This window comes from Octopus sinensis, linkage group LG30, assembly GCF_006345805.1.
Source record: "Octopus sinensis linkage group LG30, ASM634580v1, whole genome shotgun sequence".
Classification (NCBI taxonomy): Eukaryota; Metazoa; Mollusca; class Cephalopoda; order Octopoda; family Octopodidae; genus Octopus; species Octopus sinensis.
The window spans coordinates 12,743,274-12,763,891 of NC_043026.1; the positions used below are offsets into that span (position 1 = coordinate 12,743,274).

General features: G+C 38.8%; 5 protein-coding genes across 7 annotated transcripts in view; 3 read left to right on the forward strand and 2 right to left on the reverse strand.

Annotated features, from left to right (window-relative positions):
• LOC115226589 (zinc finger protein OZF-like) overlaps nucleotides 1-20,618 on the reverse strand; it is a 414,387-nt gene that overhangs the window by 79,821 nt on the left and 313,948 nt on the right. The window lies entirely within an intron of this gene.
• The window catches only part of LOC115226645 (zinc finger protein 845-like), a 364,992-nt gene that overhangs the window by 23,525 nt on the left and 320,849 nt on the right, over nucleotides 1-20,618 (forward strand). The window lies entirely within an intron of this gene.
• Nucleotides 1-20,618, reverse strand: part of LOC115226473 (zinc finger protein 239-like) — a 22,136-nt gene continuing 1,518 nt past the window's right edge. The window contains exons 2-4 of the mRNA XM_036515167.1: nucleotides 19,580-20,156; nucleotides 3,306-3,776; nucleotides 1-206 (exon numbers count right to left, since the gene is read on the reverse strand). Coding sequence (XP_036371060.1) covers nucleotides 1-206; nucleotides 3,306-3,776; nucleotides 19,580-19,763 — 861 coding nt within the window. The 5' untranslated portion in view covers nucleotides 19,764-20,156. The remainder of the gene's footprint in view (nucleotides 207-3,305; nucleotides 3,777-19,579; nucleotides 20,157-20,618) is intronic.
• LOC115226535 (zinc finger protein 271-like) lies at nucleotides 10,523-12,212 on the forward strand. Of its 3 annotated transcripts, XM_036515063.1 has the most exons (3): nucleotides 10,523-10,984; nucleotides 11,069-12,017; nucleotides 12,149-12,201. In XM_036515063.1, the coding sequence occupies exons 1-2, from the start codon at nucleotides 10,781-10,783 to the stop codon at nucleotides 11,975-11,977; spliced, it is 1,113 nt and encodes a 370-aa protein (XP_036370956.1). In that variant the 5' UTR covers nucleotides 10,523-10,780; the 3' UTR covers nucleotides 11,978-12,017; nucleotides 12,149-12,201. The 3 variants fall into 3 exon arrangements, with proteins under 3 accessions (XP_036370956.1, XP_036370957.1, XP_036370955.1); XM_036515064.1 differs by having other exon boundaries at nucleotides 10,523-10,986; nucleotides 11,239-12,212; XM_036515062.1 differs by having other exon boundaries at nucleotides 11,069-12,212.
• LOC118768514 (zinc finger protein 383-like) overlaps nucleotides 20,442-20,618 on the forward strand; it is an 8,165-nt gene continuing 7,988 nt past the window's right edge. Inside the window, exon 1 of the mRNA XM_036515168.1 lies at nucleotides 20,442-20,575. Coding sequence (XP_036371061.1) covers nucleotides 20,442-20,575 — 134 coding nt within the window. The remainder of the gene's footprint in view (nucleotides 20,576-20,618) is intronic.

Here is a 20,618-nt window from a genome sequence, read left to right on the forward strand (position 1 = left end):
TTATTCCCATTCATTGCGTAGAGGGAAACCAAAGGGAATAGGAACAGTTGCTGCCAATCGGAAGACTTTCTGCGGCAGTTTTGAGAGAACACAGACAAAATAAGTCTCAGCAGCCTTAGGGATCCGATTGATGAACTTCAGCTGGGACAAACGCTGAAGAATGGCAGCAAAATCATCAACAGGGATCTGGACTTCAGGGTAAGGTTCTGTCCTACAAGGGATGTCGGAACTAAAGCGACATCAGTTGTATGTCCAGTTAAAAAGACTTTTGCTTTGAACCTGAGTAATGCTGACGCAGTTCCTGCGATGACTTGGACTACACAAGTGGCATGTGATCATCATCATCATTGTTCGACCGTGGTCGAGACAATGGAATTTACCATGCTACGCCAGACTTCACGGTCCATCATGGCATAATGGAGGTCTTGTTGCTGGATGCCTGTATCCCTGGAGATTACATCAGGGTAGGAGAGTGTGCGCCCTCTGGTATTGAGCAGATGGCTTCCAGAGAAGAGTAGAAATTGCCTCGTTTTCAGCTCTACAACAATGTCCAGCAAACTGGACTCTCCTACCTTTCACAAGAGATATCACAGGTGGTAGTTTCCCATATATTTGCATTTTGGTTGGATGGCGCTTCCACGAGAGATTTTGAGCTCTGATAAGGAGGCGAGTGTAGGTTCCATCCAACCGCCTCTCAAGCTTCTTTGATAAAGTCCAGGTTTCTGAGCCATATAGTTGAATTGGTTCGACTGTGGCTTTGATGAGACCAAGGCATGTGATGGTAGCTTGTACAGTTGCAGAGGACACAGCTTGGAGGTGAATTAGCAGCATCAGAGGGGTCAGCATAAGAGGTAGAATTCAGATGGGGCAGCGAGCTGGTAGAAACGTTAGCACGCCGGGCGAAATGCTTAGTGGTATTTCGTCTGCCGTTACGTTCTGAGTTCAAATTCCGCCGAGGTCGACTGTACATTTTATCCTTTCAAGGTCGATAAATTAAGTACCAGTTACGCACTGGGGTCGATGTAATCGACTTAATTCTTTTGTCTGTCCCCTCTATGTTTAGACCCTTGTGGGCAATGAAGAAATAAGAATTCAGATGGGGTGGGGGACAATAGCGCTGGAGCTAGAGGGGGTGGTTGAGTGGTGATGCAGGCAGGGTGGGGTGAATAAGGGGAGTAGGGAGAAGGTTAGCGATGGAGGTAGAGTGGGGAGCAGGACGAAGAGCGTTAATACTGGCAGTGGGGGTAGGAGACGATGGTGGTTAAGTTGGCAATTACTGGAGTTGTGGGCTGAATAAAGGGATGAGCAGGACAAATACCCACCAAATCTCACGCTAGAAGGGATCGGAGCATGTGGGGAAGGAGAGGATGAAGGGTGGCAGGGTGTGATGAAGCAGTTTAACCATCTGGAAAATTACAAAATTTCAAAGAAGATGTTTGTAGGCTTTTCCTTTCCCTGTGTGTTCTCTCTCCACTTCATGTTTGTAGAGAATTTCATTGAAAACACATTTTTTTGTTTTGAAAGACAGGAGGAAACAAAGTGGAGAGGAGTTGTGTAGGTATGCCAATTATGGTTATATCAGAATTAAAATTGTTTTCTTTACATTTTCCAATTGCTCTTTATTTACCCAAAAATATAATGCTATTTATTGCCAAATGATTCGCATGTTTGATGGCATGGAAGACGTACCGTTTCCATTAAAAGGTGTTTCAAAAACAAATCACCCCTTATCCAAGGTGATATAAATATTTATTTACAGCAAAGAAAATTACTGTAGAACAGTAAATTTCTAAGATTTTCACAAAGCAAAAAGAAAAAAAAACTTGGATTTTTTGCGTGGAGTCAAATACCTCTTAATATGCTGCAAATCCCTTATTTGGGTTCAGAAAAAAAGTGGGGAGGGAGACCCCTTCCCACCCTGGAATCATTGGATATTTTTGTCTTTTTTCGTTGGATGAAGTTCTGTGACCTCGTAATATGCTACAATGCTTTTTGGGGACTGTAAAACGGGGTGAAGTGAGGAGGAAGCCTCAGAAATTTCACCTAAACACCCACTAATCTTTTCACCTGCATGAAAAAAGTGGGGATAGCAGCTTTGTTCATCTAATTGCTTCATCAGAAGCAAATTGACACAGAGGAATAAGAAGCAAGCTGAAATAAACAAGCAAACATAGATCAAAGCCCAGCATCAACAAAGACCTTGGATGCAATTAATAAACGAGAAGCAATCAAACATACATATTTAGGTACATATAAAAACCAAGTCAGCAAGTTTCAGTGTTGAAGACATATTTATTTAACCACGTCACCTCCACACGATTTCACAATCTTCTTCATGGAGTATATATTTTCAGTATGCAAGAAATTGTGTCTTGCTAAAAACCCAGTTACTCTAAAAGATGTTCACCTGGATTTCTCCACCATCTGCTCTCATGATGCTGCACTGCCTCACACGTTTCTCCTCTTTTAGATTTCAGCTTTAATATCAAGGGGCCTCTCGTGTCTGCTACATTCTGCTACACACACAACTATATTTATCTGCACATCACTGTTTCCACTCCTCACAATTGTCTAATCTAGTGCTTCCTAAAATGGGAATATTTATGGTTATACAAATTATTTTCTACACACAATTCTAACAAATACCTGTGCCCAGCAAAACTATGTGTATCCCAGGTAAGTGCTTACAAAAAGGGTTGGCATCATAAACAATACCTCAAAAAGGAACCCTGATGATTATGAATGTTACCAAGAGTTCATCAGTTACTGACAATGCCCACAAGGAGAAAGGGTTCTAAAATGTCTGTTGCTGTGTGCTGCAAAGATATTTGATAAATAATACAGTCAAATTCTTGTATGGATAGATACATGTGCAGTTAAGTAACGTTTCTGAGAGAATGATTTACCACAGAAATCACAGCAAAAAGGCCTCTCTCCTGTATGAACACGTTTGTGGGAAGATAAATGACAATTTTGAGAGTATGATTTACCACAGATAACACAGTGAAATGGTTTCTCTCCTGTATGAATACGTTTGTGAGAAGTTAACTGACAATTTTGAGGGAATGATTTACCACAGATATCACAGTGAAATGGCTTTTCTCCTGTGTGAATACGCTTGTGTTTATTTAATGTAGTACTTTCAGAGAATGATTTACTGCAGATATCACACTGATAAGGTTTCTCTCCTGTATGAACACGTTTGTGTGAAGTTAAAGTATCACTTCGAGAAAATGATTTACCACAGACATCACATTGATATGGATTCTCTCCTGTGTGAATACGTTTGTGTACAATTAAGTTACTTCCGTCAGAGAATGATTTACCACAGATATTACAGTGATACGGCTTTTCTCCTGTATGAATTCGTTTGTGTCCAATTAAATTACTGCTTACAGAGAATGATTTACCACAGATATCACATTGAAATGGTTTCTCTCCTGTGTGAATACGTCCGTGTTGAGTTAAATGACTGTTTGTAGGAAATGATTTACCACAGATATCACACGGAAATGGCTTATCTCCTGTGTGATTACGTTTGTGACTAATTAAGGCACTTCTATCAGAGAATGATTTCCCACAGACATCACACGCATATGGCTTCTCACCTGTATGAATACGTTTGTGTATAATTAAGGCACTTCTGTGAGAGAATGATTTACCACAAATATCACAGTGATACGGTTTTTCTCCTGTATGAATTCTTTTGTGTTCAATTAAAATACTGTTTACAGAGAATGATTTACCACAGATATCACACGGAAATGGTTTCTCTCCTGTATGAACACGTTTGTGACTAATTAAGGCACTTCTATCAGAGAATGGTTTCCCACAGACATCACACTCATATGGTTTCTCACCTGTATGAAGACGCATGTGTCTAGTTAAACTGTTCTTTCCAGAGAATGATTTACCACAGATATTACAGTTATATGGTGTCTCTCCTGTATGAATACGCTTATGAGTAGTTAACACACTATTTTGAGAGAATGATTTACCACAGACATCACACTGAAACGGTTTTTCTCCTGTATGAACACGTTTGTGTTTAGTTAAGTCATTGCTTTGTATGAAGGATTTACCACAAATATCACAGTGAAATGGCTTCTCTCCTGTATGAATGAGTCTGCGTTTAGTTAAGCTAATTTCTATAGGAAATGATTTACTACAGATATTACAGTGATATGGTTTCTCTCCTGTATGAACACGTTTGTGTACAATTAAGGCACTTCCGTAAGAGAATGATTTACCACAGATATTACAGTGAAATGGTTTCTCCCTCGTGTGAATACGCCTGTGTATAATTAAGGCACCACTTGCAGTGAATGGTTTCCCACAGATATCACAGGCAAATGGCTTCTCTCCTGTATGAACATGTTTGTGTTTAGCTAAGCTAACTTGTATAGGAAATGATTTACCACAGATATTACGGTGAAATGGTGTCTCACCTGTGTGAATGAGCCTGTGTTTAGTTAAATTATTATTCTGAGAGAATGATTTACCACAGATATCAAAGTGAAATGGCTTCTCTCCTCTATGAACACGTTTGTGTTTAGCTAAGTCACTGCTTTGAGCGAAGGATTTAGCACAAATATCACAGCTAAATGGCTTCTTCCCCGTATGAATATGTTTGTGCCTAGTTAAGCTTACTTGTATAGGAAATGATTTGCCACAGATATCACAGTGAAATGGTTTTTCTCCTGTATGAACACGTTTGTGTACAATTAAGGCACCACTTGAATTGAACGATTTACCACAAATATCACAGCGAAATGGTTTATCTCCTGTATGAACACGTTTATGTATAATTAAGGCACTTCTCTCAGAGAATGGTTTCCCACAGACATCACACTCATATGGTTTCTCACCTGTATGAATACGTTTATGTTTAGTTAAGTTATTGCTTTGAGTGAAGGATTTACCACAAATATCACAGTGAAATTGCTTCTCTCCTGTATGAACACGTTTGTGATTAGTTAAGTTATTGCTTTGAGTGAAGGATTTACCACAAATATCACAGCGAAATGGCTTCTCTCCTGTATGAACACGTTTGTGTTTAGTTAAGTCATTGCTTTGTATGAAGGATTTACCACAAATATCACAGCGAAATGGCTTCTCTCCGGAATGAACACATTTGTGTTTAGTTAAGTCATAGCTTTGAGAGTATGATTTATCACAGATATCACAGTGATATGGTTTCTCTCCTGTGTGAATACGTTTGTGAGTAGTTAACACACTATTTTGAGAGAATGATTTACCACAGATATCACAGTGATATGGTTTCTCCCCTGTATGAACACGTTTGTGAGAAGTTAAATGACAATTTTGAGAGAATGATTTACCACAGATATCACACTGGAACGGTTTTTCTCCTGTGTGAGTACGCTTGTGTCTATCTAATGCAAAACTTCCAGTGGTTGATTTACCACAGATATCACAACGATACAATGATTTTTGCATATTTGTCAGCATTTCTCTGAGGAATCAAAATAGACCCAATCCTTGGTCTTTCTCACCACATTAAACTTTTACTCCTATCTTTATCCTTCTTTTTATAGTTTATTCCTTACAAATATTTCCACTGCAAACTTCACTGATATCTAAAGATGCTATAAATTTAGAAAGTCATCAAAGAGTAACGAGAATGCAAAGCATCAGCTAATGAAATAGAAAAATGTTGCTATTAATCTCAGTTCAGAGCAAACATTTCATAGAATTTCTACCAAAGATTTATAGAAATAGGCTTAGATGCATTCTGTGTAAACTTTTCCTCAAGACTTTAAAAGATGAAAAATGTTGAAGATGTATTCATTATAAAAGGAAATTTCTTTGATGCCAATGTCATCCGTAAATCTGAAATGACAAAGAAACAGAATTAGATAGAGAGGAAAGATCAAAAGAGAAATGTTAAAATATTTCTTTATTAATTAACAAATGACATCATATAACATTGGGTGAAATGTAAGAATTTGTAAACTACAACTACTCTTTAACATTGTGTAACATTACTCATGCATGCACATATATACATATCTATATCTACCTACGTATATATATATACATATATAAATTTATAAGTGATGAATTCAGGTAAGAATTTGTAAACTACAACTACTCTTTAACATTGTGTAACATTACTCATGCATGCACATATATACATATCTCTATCTACCTACGTATATATATATACATATATAAATTTATAAGTGATGAATTCAGGTAAGAATTTGTAAACTACAACTACTCTTTAACATTGTGTAACATTACTCATGCATGCACATATATACATATCTCTATCTACCTACGTATATATATATACATATATAAATTTATAAGTGATGAATTCAGGTTAGGCGGGGAATAATATTTTGATTTTTGGGGGCTTCATTTTTGAGAACTCCCTGAAAATATGTGGTTAGGGTCACAGAACAATGATATAAACATTTTTGCAATTTCAATTTTGGTAACTCCCCAAACCGAAAGGATCCCGCATTTCTGTAGTTATGCCCTAAATTTACTGACAAAATATACATTATTAAACGATTAAAGGACTCAAAAGAAAATTACACAAATCGGGTGTCAAAAGGGGAAATATCGTTTACCAAAAGGAAAGCCGTTGTGAGGGAGGTCTTCCTGCTTGTCTTCAGGAATACTTAAAAAGCTGACAAATGTCTGTAGATATAGACTAACCTCCTATGGTTCAGTTTCTTGTCTTAGATATCACACACCTCCGTTAACAAGTGTACAACAAATGCTATGTAGATATATTTTTTCACTTACCATTAGAATACTTGTTGATCTGACCAGGATCCTTTCTTGAAATCCAGTTTGTTTTTCCCACCATGGATAGTAGAAATGCGCACAATATTTGCTACAAAGGGGCATACAAACAATTCGTGCTTTCGGTCTAAGGTCCAAATGAAATATGAAGAAGGGCGAGCAAAGTTCCTCGATTCAAAGCTTTTTGCCCCCTTTCCTGTAAAATAGGGATCAACCAACTAAAGCTGTGATCAAGAGAAATATTAAATCACAAATCATGTAAGTCGCTTCGTGTTATTCCTAGAGATCAACGTTCACCTGAACACGAGGTATTACTACATCTGATATAATTAGATTCGGCTTAATTAGAAGCACGTGTAGAAGCTGTTGATAATTATTCCCGCGGTTGAACGACACCGGTGTCATATATTAAAAGTCCCCAATATAACACGAAGAGACGTTAAAATTATATTAATTCACACCTTTAATTGCATCTCAGCCAAGGTAAATGATAAAAACCTCATCCAGCTAAATAGTAATTACGTCTCAACAAGAGTGTCTGCGCATGGTCACTGAACCTGCTAAAAATAGCAGCCAAATATTTCTGACATCATTACATCTTAGCATTAGAATGCATATAATCGTATGTTTGTTCATTAAACGGACATATGATTAGAAACACAGCAGGTGCTGTTCCCTACGCCTTTATCAGGGGTCGCCAAACTATTTCGACCTTCGACCCTCAACTATAGCAAAGATCGAAACGGAGCCCTTCCCGGCTTTCAAATTCCTTTTTTGTTTTTTTTTCTCTCCGGAATCCCATGTTTTTAGGCCATGGAAATTTCGATTCTGGAAAAGATTTTTTCAACAATCCCAACATCAAAATCTCAGTCCCATATCCCTTTCCTTCGTTTTTTTTTTTTACTTTATCCTGAAATAAAGGGGGAAGGGTTCTGTTTACGGCGGGGGTGAAGACAATTGAGCCACTTTCCGATGTTTTCTAACGTAGACGTTACATCTTTTGGCGACTGCAATTCCCTCCCCCCGACGCTATGTATTTCCGCTTCCGCTGCAAGCTTTATGGATGCCAAGAAAGACCAAGAATTCGTTTTGCTCTTCTTTTGACCGAGATTTGTTGAAATCAAATCTATTTCCACACCAAATACTGATTTGTATATCGTAACAGGTAAGATATACATACATATTTATCTCTATACACAGTAGGTAGACCTCTTATCCGGCTTCTAGGAATCCCTGGATACTCAGCAATGATATGTATGATACAGGTGCAAGTCTCTTAAATTCTTTGGTCGTAACTCCCCTGAAACTAGCAAGAGACTCGACTAAAATATATTTTGGTATGGAATCAAGTACTAGTTACGCACTGGAATCGATGTAATCGATTTAATCCCATTGTCTGTCCTTGTTTGTCCCCTCTGTGTTTAGCCCCTTGTGGGTAGTAAAGAAGTATAACTCTGTGTCAGGGTGTGGAGGGGTGATAGGTATTTGACTGTTATGTATGTCAGGTCGATTAAATAAGTACCAGTTACGCACTGGAATCGATGTAATCGATTTAATCCCATTGTCTGTCCTTGTTTGTCCCCTCTGTGTTTAGCCCCTTGTGGGTAGTAAAGAAATATATCTCTGTGTCAGGGGGTGGAGGGGTGATAGGTATTTGACTGTTATGTATGTCAGGTCGATTAAATAAGTACCAGTTACGCACTGGGGTCGATGTAATCGACTTAATCCTTTTGTCTGTCCTTGTTTGTCCCCTCTGTGTTTAGCCCCTTGTGGGTAGTAAAGAAATATATCTGTGTCAGGGGGTGGAGGGGTGATAGGTATTTGACTGTTATGTATGTCAGGTCGATTAAATAAGTACCAGTTACGCACTGGGGTCGATATAATCGACTTAATCCCTTTGTCTGTCCCCTCTGTGTTTAGCCCCTTGTGGGTAGTAAAGAAGTATATCTCTGTGTCAGGGTGTAGAGGAGTGATAGGTATTTGACTGTTATGTATGTCAGGTCACTTAAATAAGTACCAGTTACGCACTGGGGGTCAATGTAATTGACTTAATCCCTTTGTCTGTCCTTGTTTGTCCCCTCTGTGTTTAGCCCCTTGTGGGTAGTAAAGAAGTATATCTCTGTGGAGGGGTGATAGGTATTTGACTGTTATGTATGTCAGGTCAATTAAATAAGTACCAGTTACGCACTGAGGTCAATGTAATCGACTTAATCCCTTTGTCTGTCCTTGTTTAGCCCCTTGTGGGTAGTAAAGCAATGCATTTTTTGGTATGGAGTTCCCTTCCTTGCGCCTCCCCACTAAGGGTCAGAATATTTATATTTATTTCTTTACTACCCACAAGGGGCTAAACACAGAATATTTGTATTGACAGTTTTACCTTTCGAATATTTCTCTCATAACTTTTTTTTAATTATTTTTTGGAATTTTCGTAAAATCTTTGCGTCTTTTGCATTGTAGCTTGGGAATGAATAGGATCGTGCAAAAAATTCCAGTTCTTTCGGAATGAGGAATCCAATTAAATGCTGAAAAATAACGGAGGATGAAGTTAATGGTGGTTGCTGTTTGGGTACTACTTGAGAAGTGGTCCCCGTGCGCGCACTCGCGTACCCGCGCTAGCTAGTCGTGACTAGTCGATCCTTTGTATGTTATTTACTTTGTTTAAAAAATTATTTATTTTGTGTCTTATTCACTTTACTCTTTTACTTGTTTCAGTCATCTGACTGCGGCCATGCTGGAGCACCGCCTTTAATCGAGCAACTCCACCGCAGGACTTATTCTTTTGTAAGCCCAGTACTTATTCTATCAGTCTCTTTTGCCGAACCGCTAAGTATCGGAGACATAAACACACCAGCATCGGTTGCCAAGCAATGCTAGGGGGACAAACACAAATACCCACATACATATATATATATATATATATATATATATATACATATATACATATATACGACGGGCTTCTTTCAGTTTCCATCTACCAAATCCACTCACAAGGCTTTGGTCGGCCCGGGGCTATAGCAGAAGACACTTGCCCAAGATGTCACGCAGTGGGACTGAACCCGGAACCATGTGGTTGGTTAGCAAGCTAGTTACCATACAGCCTTCCCTCCGTTCGCCCACATCGGGATCTTTCTTTCTTCTTTCTTCCTTCTCTTATGTTTCCGACGAAGAGCTCCGCTCGAAACGTCATACCCTCCTTCTTCCCTTTTTCCTGAGCGCCTAATAATAATAATACTTTAATTGTTCCACGTGTTGTTGTTTTTTCTGTTTTCCCGTTTGGATTAACCTTATATATATATATATATACATATATACGATGGGCTTCTTTCAGTTTCCGTCTACCAAATCCACTCACAAGGCTTTGGTCGGCCCAAGGCTATAGTAGAAGACACTTGTCTAAGGTGCCATGCAGTGGGACTGAGTTTAACAAAAATTATTTACTTTGTGTAAAAAAATTATTTAATTTGTGTTTTATTTACATTGCTAGGTAGTCGTAGAATCGAGTAGTCACGACTAGCTAGCGCGGATGCGCGACTAGGCAAGTGCGCGCACCGGAACCACTGTTCTTCATTTTGATTTCCATTTTGATCTCTCCTCTCTATCTAAATACTGTTTCTTTATTATTTCAGATTTACGGATGACATTGGCACAAAACAACTTTTTAACTTTGGATACATCTGGAATATTTATCATATTTTAGAGAACAGATATAAAAATCCATCTCCTCTTAATCTGGGCTTGAATTACTGTGAAATATTTGCTTTTTCTCCGTCTGATTATCTGGTGCTTTTGCATTCTAATTAAACTTGGATAAATTTATGCTTTGACAGCATCTTTAGATATCAGTGAAGATCAGAGTTGATAGCAGTTGATATTTCTAAGGAATCAATAATTATAAGAAGAACAAGGAGAAAACTATTTGATGTGGTGAGAAAAAGATAAAGAAAAACTTTAATATTGTGAGAAACTTCAATGATTCGGGCTGTTTTTATCCCTTAAAGAGATGTCGAAAGAATTAGGAAAATCATATCACTGTAATATCTGCACGAAATCATTCTCTGAAAAACGTAATCTAACAATTCACAAATGCTTTCATACAAAAAGGAAGCCTTTTGACTGTGATGTCTGTGGTAAATCATTCTCAGAAAATGCTGACTTGACTAAACACAAGCGTGTTCATACAGGAGAGAAGCCATATCACTGTGATATATGTCGTAAATCTTTCTCCCAAATATCCAACTTGACTAAGCACAAACGTATTCATACAAATGAAAAACCATACAATTGCGATATCTGTGGTAAATCATTCTCTCAAATATCAAACATGACTTCTCATAAACGTATCCATACAAAAGAGAAGCCATTTCACTGTGCTACCTGTGGTAAATCATTCTCTCAAATATCTAATTTGACTTCTCACAAACGTATTCATACAGGTGAGAAGACATATCACTGTAATACCTGCGGCAAATCATTCTCTGCTGGTGGTGACTTAACTACTCACATGCGTATTCATACTGGAGAGAAACCATATCACTGTGATGTCTGTGGCAAAGCTTTCACTACAAGTAGTGCTTTAACTTCTCACAGACGTATTCATACAGGTGAAAAGCCATATCACTGTGATACCTGTGGTAAATCATACCGCAGAAGTGGTGACTTGACGAAACATACTCGCATTCATACAGGTGAGAGGCCATTTCACTGTGACACCTGTGCTAAATCATTCTCTGAAAATGGTGCCTTAACTAAACATAAACGTATTCATACAGGTGAGAAGCCACATCACTGTGATGTCTGTGGTAAATCATTCACTCAAATGTCTAACCTGACTTCTCACAAACGTATTCATACAGGTGAGAAGCCATTCCATTGTGATGTCTGTGGTAAATCATTCTCTGCAAGTACTGCATTAACTTCTCACATACGTATTCATACAGGTGAGAAGCCATATCGCTGTGGTATTTGTGATAAGTCATTCCCTGTAAGCAGTGCCTTAACATTTCATGAGCGTATTCATACAGGGGAGAAGCCATTTCACTGTGATGTCTGTGGTGAATTGTTCTCTGCAAGTGGTGCTTTAACTTCTCACAGACGTATTCATACAGGTGAGAAGCCATTTCACTGTGATACCTGTGGCAAATCATTCTCTCAAAAAGGTAACTTAAAAACGCACATGTCTATCCATACAAAATTATGATTGTATCATTTTGAAATTTCTTCACAACACACAACCAACCATGCCGACGACCGCTCGGTTCAAAGTCTCCCTTGACCACAAGTAGCCTGATCTCTTTACATGAACTCCGTGTCCCCCTACATGGCCTTGGTTTTTGATTTTTGAGCCAAAAAATTAACTAACTAATTAACTAATCTTTGGAAACAATTTTTTTTTCCTCTGCTATGTAAAAAATCTTTTATAACCACGGAGTGGCTGTGTGGTAAGTAGCTTGTCTACCAACCACATGGTTCCGGGTTCAGTTCCACTGCATGGCACCTTAGGCAAGTGTCTTCTACTATAGCCTCGGGCCAACCAAAGCCTTGTGAGTGGATTTGGTAGACGGAAACTGAAAGAAGCCTGTCGTATATTTGTATATATATATATATATATATATATATATATATATATATATATGCGTGTGAGTGTTTGTGCGTCTGTTTGTCCCCTAGCATTGCTTGACAACCGATGCTGGTGTGTTTACGTCCCCGTCACTTAGCGGTTCGGCAAAAGAGACCGACAGAATAAGTACTGGGCTTACAAAAGAACAAGTCCCGGGGTCGAGTTGCTCGATTAAAGGCGGTGCTCCAGCGTGGCCGCAGTCAAAGGACTGAAACAAGTCAAAGTAAATGTATTCACATGTGAAAGATGATTCAGCAGTGTGATATTTGAAATATAACAATTCCCATATATATTCCATATCATATATTTCCGTCAAAAATATAGCAGACTGTAAAAGGAAGTATTTCATCAAACCATTGTAGAAGAGTGCTTCTCAAAGTGGTGGTCTGCAGACTGGTGCCAGTAGATGGTGAGTTTCCAGAAAAGAAAGAAACATTATAAAATGCCTGTGTAATATTGTATTATTTGTTTACAAAATAAATTAAGATCAAAAAAGTTGTCAACTTTTATTATATTTATTATGTATGTTGTTTCTGGTATAAATTAATATTACGAAGAAATATTACTGGTTCCTGGCACTTTGGGTATGGCCACGTCAGGTAACCTCAGAAGCACTACTGTGGAACATGTATGTATTTCTTTACTGCCCATGAGGGGCTAAACATAGAGGGGACAAACAAAGTGATTAAGTCAATTACATCGACCCCAGTGCGAAACTGGTACTTTATTTATCGACCCTGAAAGGATGAAAGGCAAAGTCGACCTCGGCAGAATTTGAACTCAGAATGTAAAGACAGACGAAATACCTATTTCTTTACTGCCCACAAGGGGCTAAACACAGAAGAGACAAACAAGGACAGAGAAATGGATTAAGTCAATTACATTGTCCCCAGTGCGAAACTGGTACTTTATTTATCGACCCTGAAAGGATGAAAGGCAAAGTCGACCTCGGCAGAATTTGAACTCAGAACGTAAAGACAGACGAAATACCTATTTCTTTACTGCCCACAAGGGGCTAAACACAGAAGAGACAAACAAGGACAGAGAAATGGATTAAGTCAATTACATTGTCCCCAGTGCGAAACTGGTACTTTATTTATCGACCCCCGAAAGGATGAAAGGCAAAGTCGACCTCGGCAGAATTTGAACTCAGAACGTAACGGCAGGCGAAATACCTATTTCTTTACTACCCACAAGGGGCTAAACACAGAAGAGACAAACAAGGACAGAGAAATGGATTAAGTCAATTACATCGACTCCAGTGCGAAACTGGTACTTTATTTATCGACCCCCGAAAGGATGAAAGGCAAAGTCGACCTCGGCAGAATTTGAACTCAGAACGTAAAGACAGACGAAATACCTATTTCTTTACTGCCCACAAGGGGACAAACAAGGACAGAGAAATGGATTAAGTCAATTACATTGACCCCAGTGCGTAACTGGTACTTTATTTATCGACCCCCGAAAGGATGAAAGGCAAAGTCGACCTCGGCAGAATTTGAACTCAGAACGTAACGGCAGACGAAATGCCTATTTCTTTACTACCCACAAGGGGCTAAACACAGAAGGGACAAACAAGGACAGACAAACGGATTAAGTCAATTATATCGACCCCAGTGCGAAACTGGTACTTAGCTGATCACTGCTTCTCTCTCTTTTATTTATAGATTTGATTATTATATAATAAGCAAAATTTGTTACTTTTGAAATGCAGCTGTAAAGGACCAGTCATCAGATTCCCATATGGGAGCAAACTATATTTCATGCATTAACATATAAAACATGTTAGACCACAAACGTGTCTGTCAGGCACAGGTCGACAGGCTACGATCGTGGCCCAGATAGATGCATTTAATTCATGAGCGTTTGTTGGGATCTAATGTCACTCAAAGGTCCTGATACCCCCCCCCCAGAATGCAAGAGTTCAACTAACGACTTTTCAGGTGATGTAAAACTTGCCACCGTTATATAACTAAGAAGATATTTTAACTATTTTTGTTTTTCATGTGTCCATGGTAGTCTTTTCATGAAAAATGCGCTCAGAAGTCCATGCTTATGTAAGTGCAAATCCCAGTGCTTTACGGGTTAATTAATTTCACTGTGAGGCTTTCTCCGTCTGGGTTGCGGATCCGTGGAATAAGCTGCCGGACGAGATGGTGAAGATGCCGACGACCGCTCAGTTCAAAGTCTCCCTTGACCACAAGTGGCCTGAACTCTTTACATGAACACCACCCTGTACATAACTCCATGGCCTTGCTTTTTGCTTTCTGAGCCAAAAATTAACTAACTAACTAACTGATCAATTATCAAGTCATCTGTATTTTCTATACAATCTTTGTTTTTATTAGGGACTAGCAGTATCGCGCGGCGTTGCTCGGGTTTGTAAGCGCTGTAACCCGGCAACGCCGGGTCATAGTGCTAGTTATTTATATAACCCTGTTCATTGTTCTTTTCTGTTAAGAGAGAAAATACTTTTGCCTGTAATCCATATTTTTTTCCCATTAAAAAAATCTGAAAAAAACAAAGTACATCGTTTTAATGCATTTATTTGACTAACTTTTATTTGTTTTAATTTTTCCTTTAACACTTTAGTGTTTAAACCGGCTATATCCGGCCCAAATATTCTACATGTTTTATATTCAAACTGGTGATATCTGGCCTCTCACACCTAACCTACATTGACATTCTAAAAATAAAGAATGACATCACTGAAACCTCAAAAGCTATAAGATCATCATCATCATTGTTCGACCGTGGTCGAGACAATGGAATTTACCATGCTACTCCAGACTTCACAGTCCATCATAGCATTACGGAGGTCCTGTTGCTGGATGCCTGTATCCCTGGAGATTACATCAGGGTAGGAGAGTGTGCGCCCTCTGGTATTGCGAGTAGATGGCTTCCAGAGGAGAAGAGTAGAAATTACCTCGTTTTCAGCTCTACAACAATGTCCAGCAAACTGGACTCTCCTACCTTTCACAAGAGATGACACAGGTGGTAATTTCCCATATACTTGCATTTTGGTTGGATGGCGCTTCCACGAGAGATTTTGAGCTCTGATAAGGAGGCGAGTGTAGGTTCCATCCAACTGCCTCTCAAGCTTCTTTGATAACGTCCAGGTTTCTGAGCCATATAGTAGAATTGGTTCGACTGTGGCTTTGAAGATTTCAAGTTTGAAGTCTCTACTTAGATTTGATGACCAGATCTTATGCATGTCATTGCTATAAGATAATGCAGGATTAATTAAAAACAATTTGAGTAAAAAAATATTACATTTAACAGAGTAATCTGAACCCTAAAGGGTTAATAATAATCTTTAACATTCACATTTTGCTGATATTTTTATCCAGTTGTGCCTCTTCTGTGCAGGGTGGTCAGGAATCTAGTGTCAATTAAACAGTGAACTGCATTAAGCTTCTACAGAAAGACAGACGAAAAAGGTGTGCTGGTATTTGTACACACACATATACACAGGCGCAGGAGTGGCTGTGTGGTAAGTAGCTGGCTGGCTAACTTGAACTTTTTGAATGTTTTAAAAAGAAAAATTGTATCATTGCCTCATTGTGACTTTTGTGAAATTTTGTGACTTTTTGAATTTTTTGAAAAAAGAATGTTGTCTTAGAGAAGTGGAAGTCGGCAGGCGCTTTCGTCTTCTCCCATCACCATCTTCGTTCCATCACCATCATTCATACCATCAATGTCTACGTCCAGCCTGCAAAGCTACATCTATGTACTGCCTTCATGGCAAATTTAATGAATAAAAGTAGCTTGCTAACCAACCACATGGTTCCCGGTTCAGTCCCACTGCGTGGCATCTTGGGCAAGTGTCTTCTACTAAAGCCTCGGGCCGACCAAAGCCTTGTGAGTGGATTTGGTAGACGGAAACTGAAAGAAGCCCGTCGTATATATGTATATATATATATATATATGTATGTATGTATGTGTTTGTGTGTTTGTCCCCCTAGCATTGCTTGACAACCGATGCTGGTGTGTTTGGCAAAAGAGACCGATAGAAAAAGTACTGGGCTTACAAAAGAATAAGTCCCGGGGTCGAGTTGCTCGATCAAAGGCAGTGCTCCAGCATGGCCGCAGTCAAATGACTGAAACTAGTAAAAGAGTAGAGTATATATATATACATATATATATATAAATATATTTGAAATGAGGTACTCAGAAATTCGGATCGTTTTATATTTACAGATATTTATTTGTATATTACATGTTTTTATACATCATATAACTTAGATCATGTATTAGCGCTTTCGTCCATTCTGGTGAATTTTTCAAATGGAACTATATATATGTGTATATATATATATATATATATATATATAGATAGCATAATTAGTATGTATATATACCTGTATACATTAACATGTATGTATGCAGATAAACCTGTTGCTGTATAATGTATAAGTATGTATACTCTTTACTTGTTTCAGTCAGTTGACTGCGGCCATGCTGGAGCACTACCTTTCGTCGAGCAAATCGACCCCGGGACTTATTCTTTGTAAGCCCAGAACTTATTCTATCGGTCTCTTTTGCCGAACCGCTAAGTGACGGGGACTTAAACACACCAGCATCGGTTGTCAAGAAATGCTAGGGGGACAAACACAGACACACAAATGCATATATATATATACATATATACGGCAGGTTTCTTTCAGTTTCCGTCTACCAAATTCACTCACAAGGCATTGGTTGGCCCGGGACTATAGCAGAAGACACTTGCTCAAGATGCCACGCAGTGGGACTGAACCCGGAACCATGTGGTTGGTTAGCAAGCTACTTACTACACAGCCACTCCTGGGCCTATGTATGCATATATATAATTTAATATATACATATATCCTTATATATATGATTTTGATTTTTGATTTTTCCAGTTTCAGCTCATGAGCTGTGGCCATCTAACTCTCCCCTCTAAGCCTTGCAACAGTGACCCACCAATCCTTCCTGAATTTTTGATCCCCTGCCGAAGCTCTCTGATATTCATTATATTACCTTATTGGTATTCTCCGACACCTTTTCATCACCTGCTTTATCTCGCATTCCAGGTCTGCATCAGTTCCTCAAAGCCATTTTTATACAATGTTGAGTGGCCAGTGTATAATTCTACTATATGGCTCAGAAACCATAGAGTAGCCCGGAAAGGATGAAAGGCAAAGTTGACCTCTGCAGAATCTGAACTCAGAACATAAAAGACAAACGGAATATCACTAAGCATTTTGTCCAACGTTCTAAGGAATTCTCCATCTTATTGCCCCTCTCCCTTCAGAAATTGGCGATGGACAGGAAAATGATGCTGATTTTATGCTCTTTTACACTTTTACTTGTTTCAGCCATTTGACTGCGGCCATGCTGGAGCACCGCCTTTAGTCAAGTAAATCGACCCCGGGACTTATTCTTTGTAAGCCTAGTACTTATTATATCGGTCTCTTATGCCGAACTGCTAAGTAACGGGGCCATAAACACACCAGCATCGGTTGTCAAGCAATGCTAGGGGGACAAACACAGACACACACACGCATATATACATGTACATATATACAACGAGCTTCTTTCAGTTTCCGTCTACCAAATCTACTCACAAGGCTTTGGTCGGCCTGAGGCTATAGTAGAAGACACTTGTCCAAGGTGCCACGCAGTGGGACTGAACCCGGAACCATGTGGTTGGTAAACAAGCTACTTACCACACAGCCACTCCTGCGCCTACTGGGAATTTTTAACGTTATTTTTCTCTACTTTTCTGAGTCGGTCTTTGAAAATTGTTACGCTTGGCTTCTGAAGATGAAGGTAGAAGGGCCGGGTGTTATTCGTGGTGAAGGCCAGAATACTAGAAGGCATTCTTTCCGTGTACATAAACAACCAGCACCCATTTACTGCCCGCATCACAGCAACAACATCAGGAACTTCATACAAGCACACACAAAAGCAACCTGTGTCCAGGTAAACTACGTGAATGCCATGTAAGAATCTACTTTTTCACAAAACACTCGACAGATTCGAGAAATGGTTTGTCCGCAACCTTATGCCTCTTCTTGGGAGTGTAAGAAACAACATTGCCCTGTCTTCTTTTTTCTCCAAAACACAATCTTCAACTTGGTCCTGAATAGAATGGATAGAATACACATTCATGTGCTTGCCTGTCTGTGTTTGTGTATATATGCACCTCTGTCCCCTTGTGTGTGTGTGTGTTATGTAACTATGTACCATGTTTGTATGTATGGATGTGCATCTTTATATGTGTGGATCCGTGTCTTCACATGTGTCTGTTCATATAGTCTACATACCTATCCGTCTGTATATTGATCTGTATATTGATAACAGCTTGTTATCACACACACATATCTTTTTTTTACTATGTGAATAAATTTATGTTTACAAGTTATTTTCTGAATGGAATGGAGTTTAAAAAGCTACCTGTGTCCAGGTAAACTATGTGAATGCCATGTAAGAATCTACTAAAGTGGTTGACATAAGGAAGGGCATCTGACTATAAAAAAACATCTCAATGTGGTAACTTTGATGAGTATGGTTACTGTCAGGGGTTAAAGAAGTCAATGATTATTGCTAAGGGCACAAAGATTAAGCCATGCTTTAGCAGGGGAAACAGTTTTAAAATATTGGTTATTGTGGGATGTTTTAATGATGTCTGACAATGATACAATCACACTTTTACATGGACAGATGCATGTGTAGTTAAGTTACTTCTCTGAGAGAAAGATTTTCCACAAATATCACAATTATATGGCATCTCCCCTGTATGAATACGTTTGTGTTTAGTTAAATTTGAGTTGTCAGAGAACGATTTGCCACAGATATCACAACTATATGGTTTTTCTCCCGTATGAATACGTTGGTGTTTAGTCAAGTCACTAATTCCAGAGAATGATTTACCACAGATGTCACAGTGATATGGTCTCTCTCCTGTGTGAATACGTTTGTGTTTAGTTAAGTCACTGTTTTGAGAGAATGCTTTGCCACAGATATCGCAGCGATATGGCTTCTCACCTGTATGAATACGTTTGTGAGTTGTTAAGTCACTAACTATGGAGAATGATTTACCACAAGTAACACATTGAAATGGCTTTTCTCCTGTATGAAAACGTTTGTGTCTGCTTAAGTGACTATTCTCAGTGAATGCCTTACCACAGGTAACACAATGGTATGGTCTCTCACCTGTATGAATACGTTTGTGTTTAGTTAAGTCACTGTTCTGAGAGAATGATTTACTACAGGTATCACAGTGAAATGGCTTCTCACCTGTATGGACACGAATGTGTTTGATCAATTCACTACTTCTAGAGTATGATTTCCCACAGATTTCACAATAATGTTCTGATTTTCCTAATTCTTTTGACATTTCTCCAAAGGATACAAATAGATCCAACCATTGAAGTTTTCACCTCAGCATATAATTCCTTTTTTCTTTTTCTTGTAGTAATTTATTCCTTAGAAATATTTCTACTGCTATCAACTGTGATCTTTATCAATATCTAAAGATGCTGCAAACTCCTTTGTAAATATATTCAAGTTCAATTAGAATGCAAAAGCACCAGATAATGAGATGGAGAAATGTTGCTATGAATCTTCACTCAGGGCCAATATTTCACAGTAATTCAATCCTGGATTTATAGCAGTTGGGTTATTATATCTGTTCTCTAAAACGTTTTCCTTTCGTCTTAAAAAAACATGGTAAATATTCCAGATGTATCCAATGTACAAAAGTCGTTTTATGCCAATGTCATCCGTAAATCTGAAATAATAAAGAAACAGTTTTAGATTAGAGAGGAGAGATCAAATTGGAAATCGTTCAACGTCATATAACATTGGGTGAAATCTAAAAATTTGTAAACACACAGGACCCACAAAGTGTAAAGCTGAAAACCTGGTCATCTTCGAAGAAAGGAAGGGCGGAACCGAATACTCGATACACGGTACAGTATTCCCGGATTTCTGGAAGCCAGGTAAGAGATCCGGCACGTACGATCGATCGATAGATAGGTGTGTATATCTTACCTGTTATGCTTTACAAATCAATATGACCAGAGAAGCTAAAGAGACGGGGGCGGCAGCAAGGAAGGCCACAGTCCCTCAGGACCCACAAAGTGTAAAGATGAAAACCTGGTCATCTTCGAAGAAAGGAAGGGCGGAACCGAATACTCGATACACGGTGTAAGTATTCCCGGATTTCTTGAAGCCAGGTAAGAGATCCGGC

Bases quoted from the DNA above. Each gene is read 5' to 3' on its own strand.
- LOC115226535 (XM_036515062.1), top strand. From the start codon at position 10,781: ATGTCGAAAGAATTAGGAAAATCATATCACTGTAATATCTGCACGAAA. The intron at 10,985-11,068 runs ATATGTCGTAAA...TACAATTGCGAT, and splicing joins AGAAGCCATATCACTGTGAT to ATCTGTGGTAAATCATTCTC.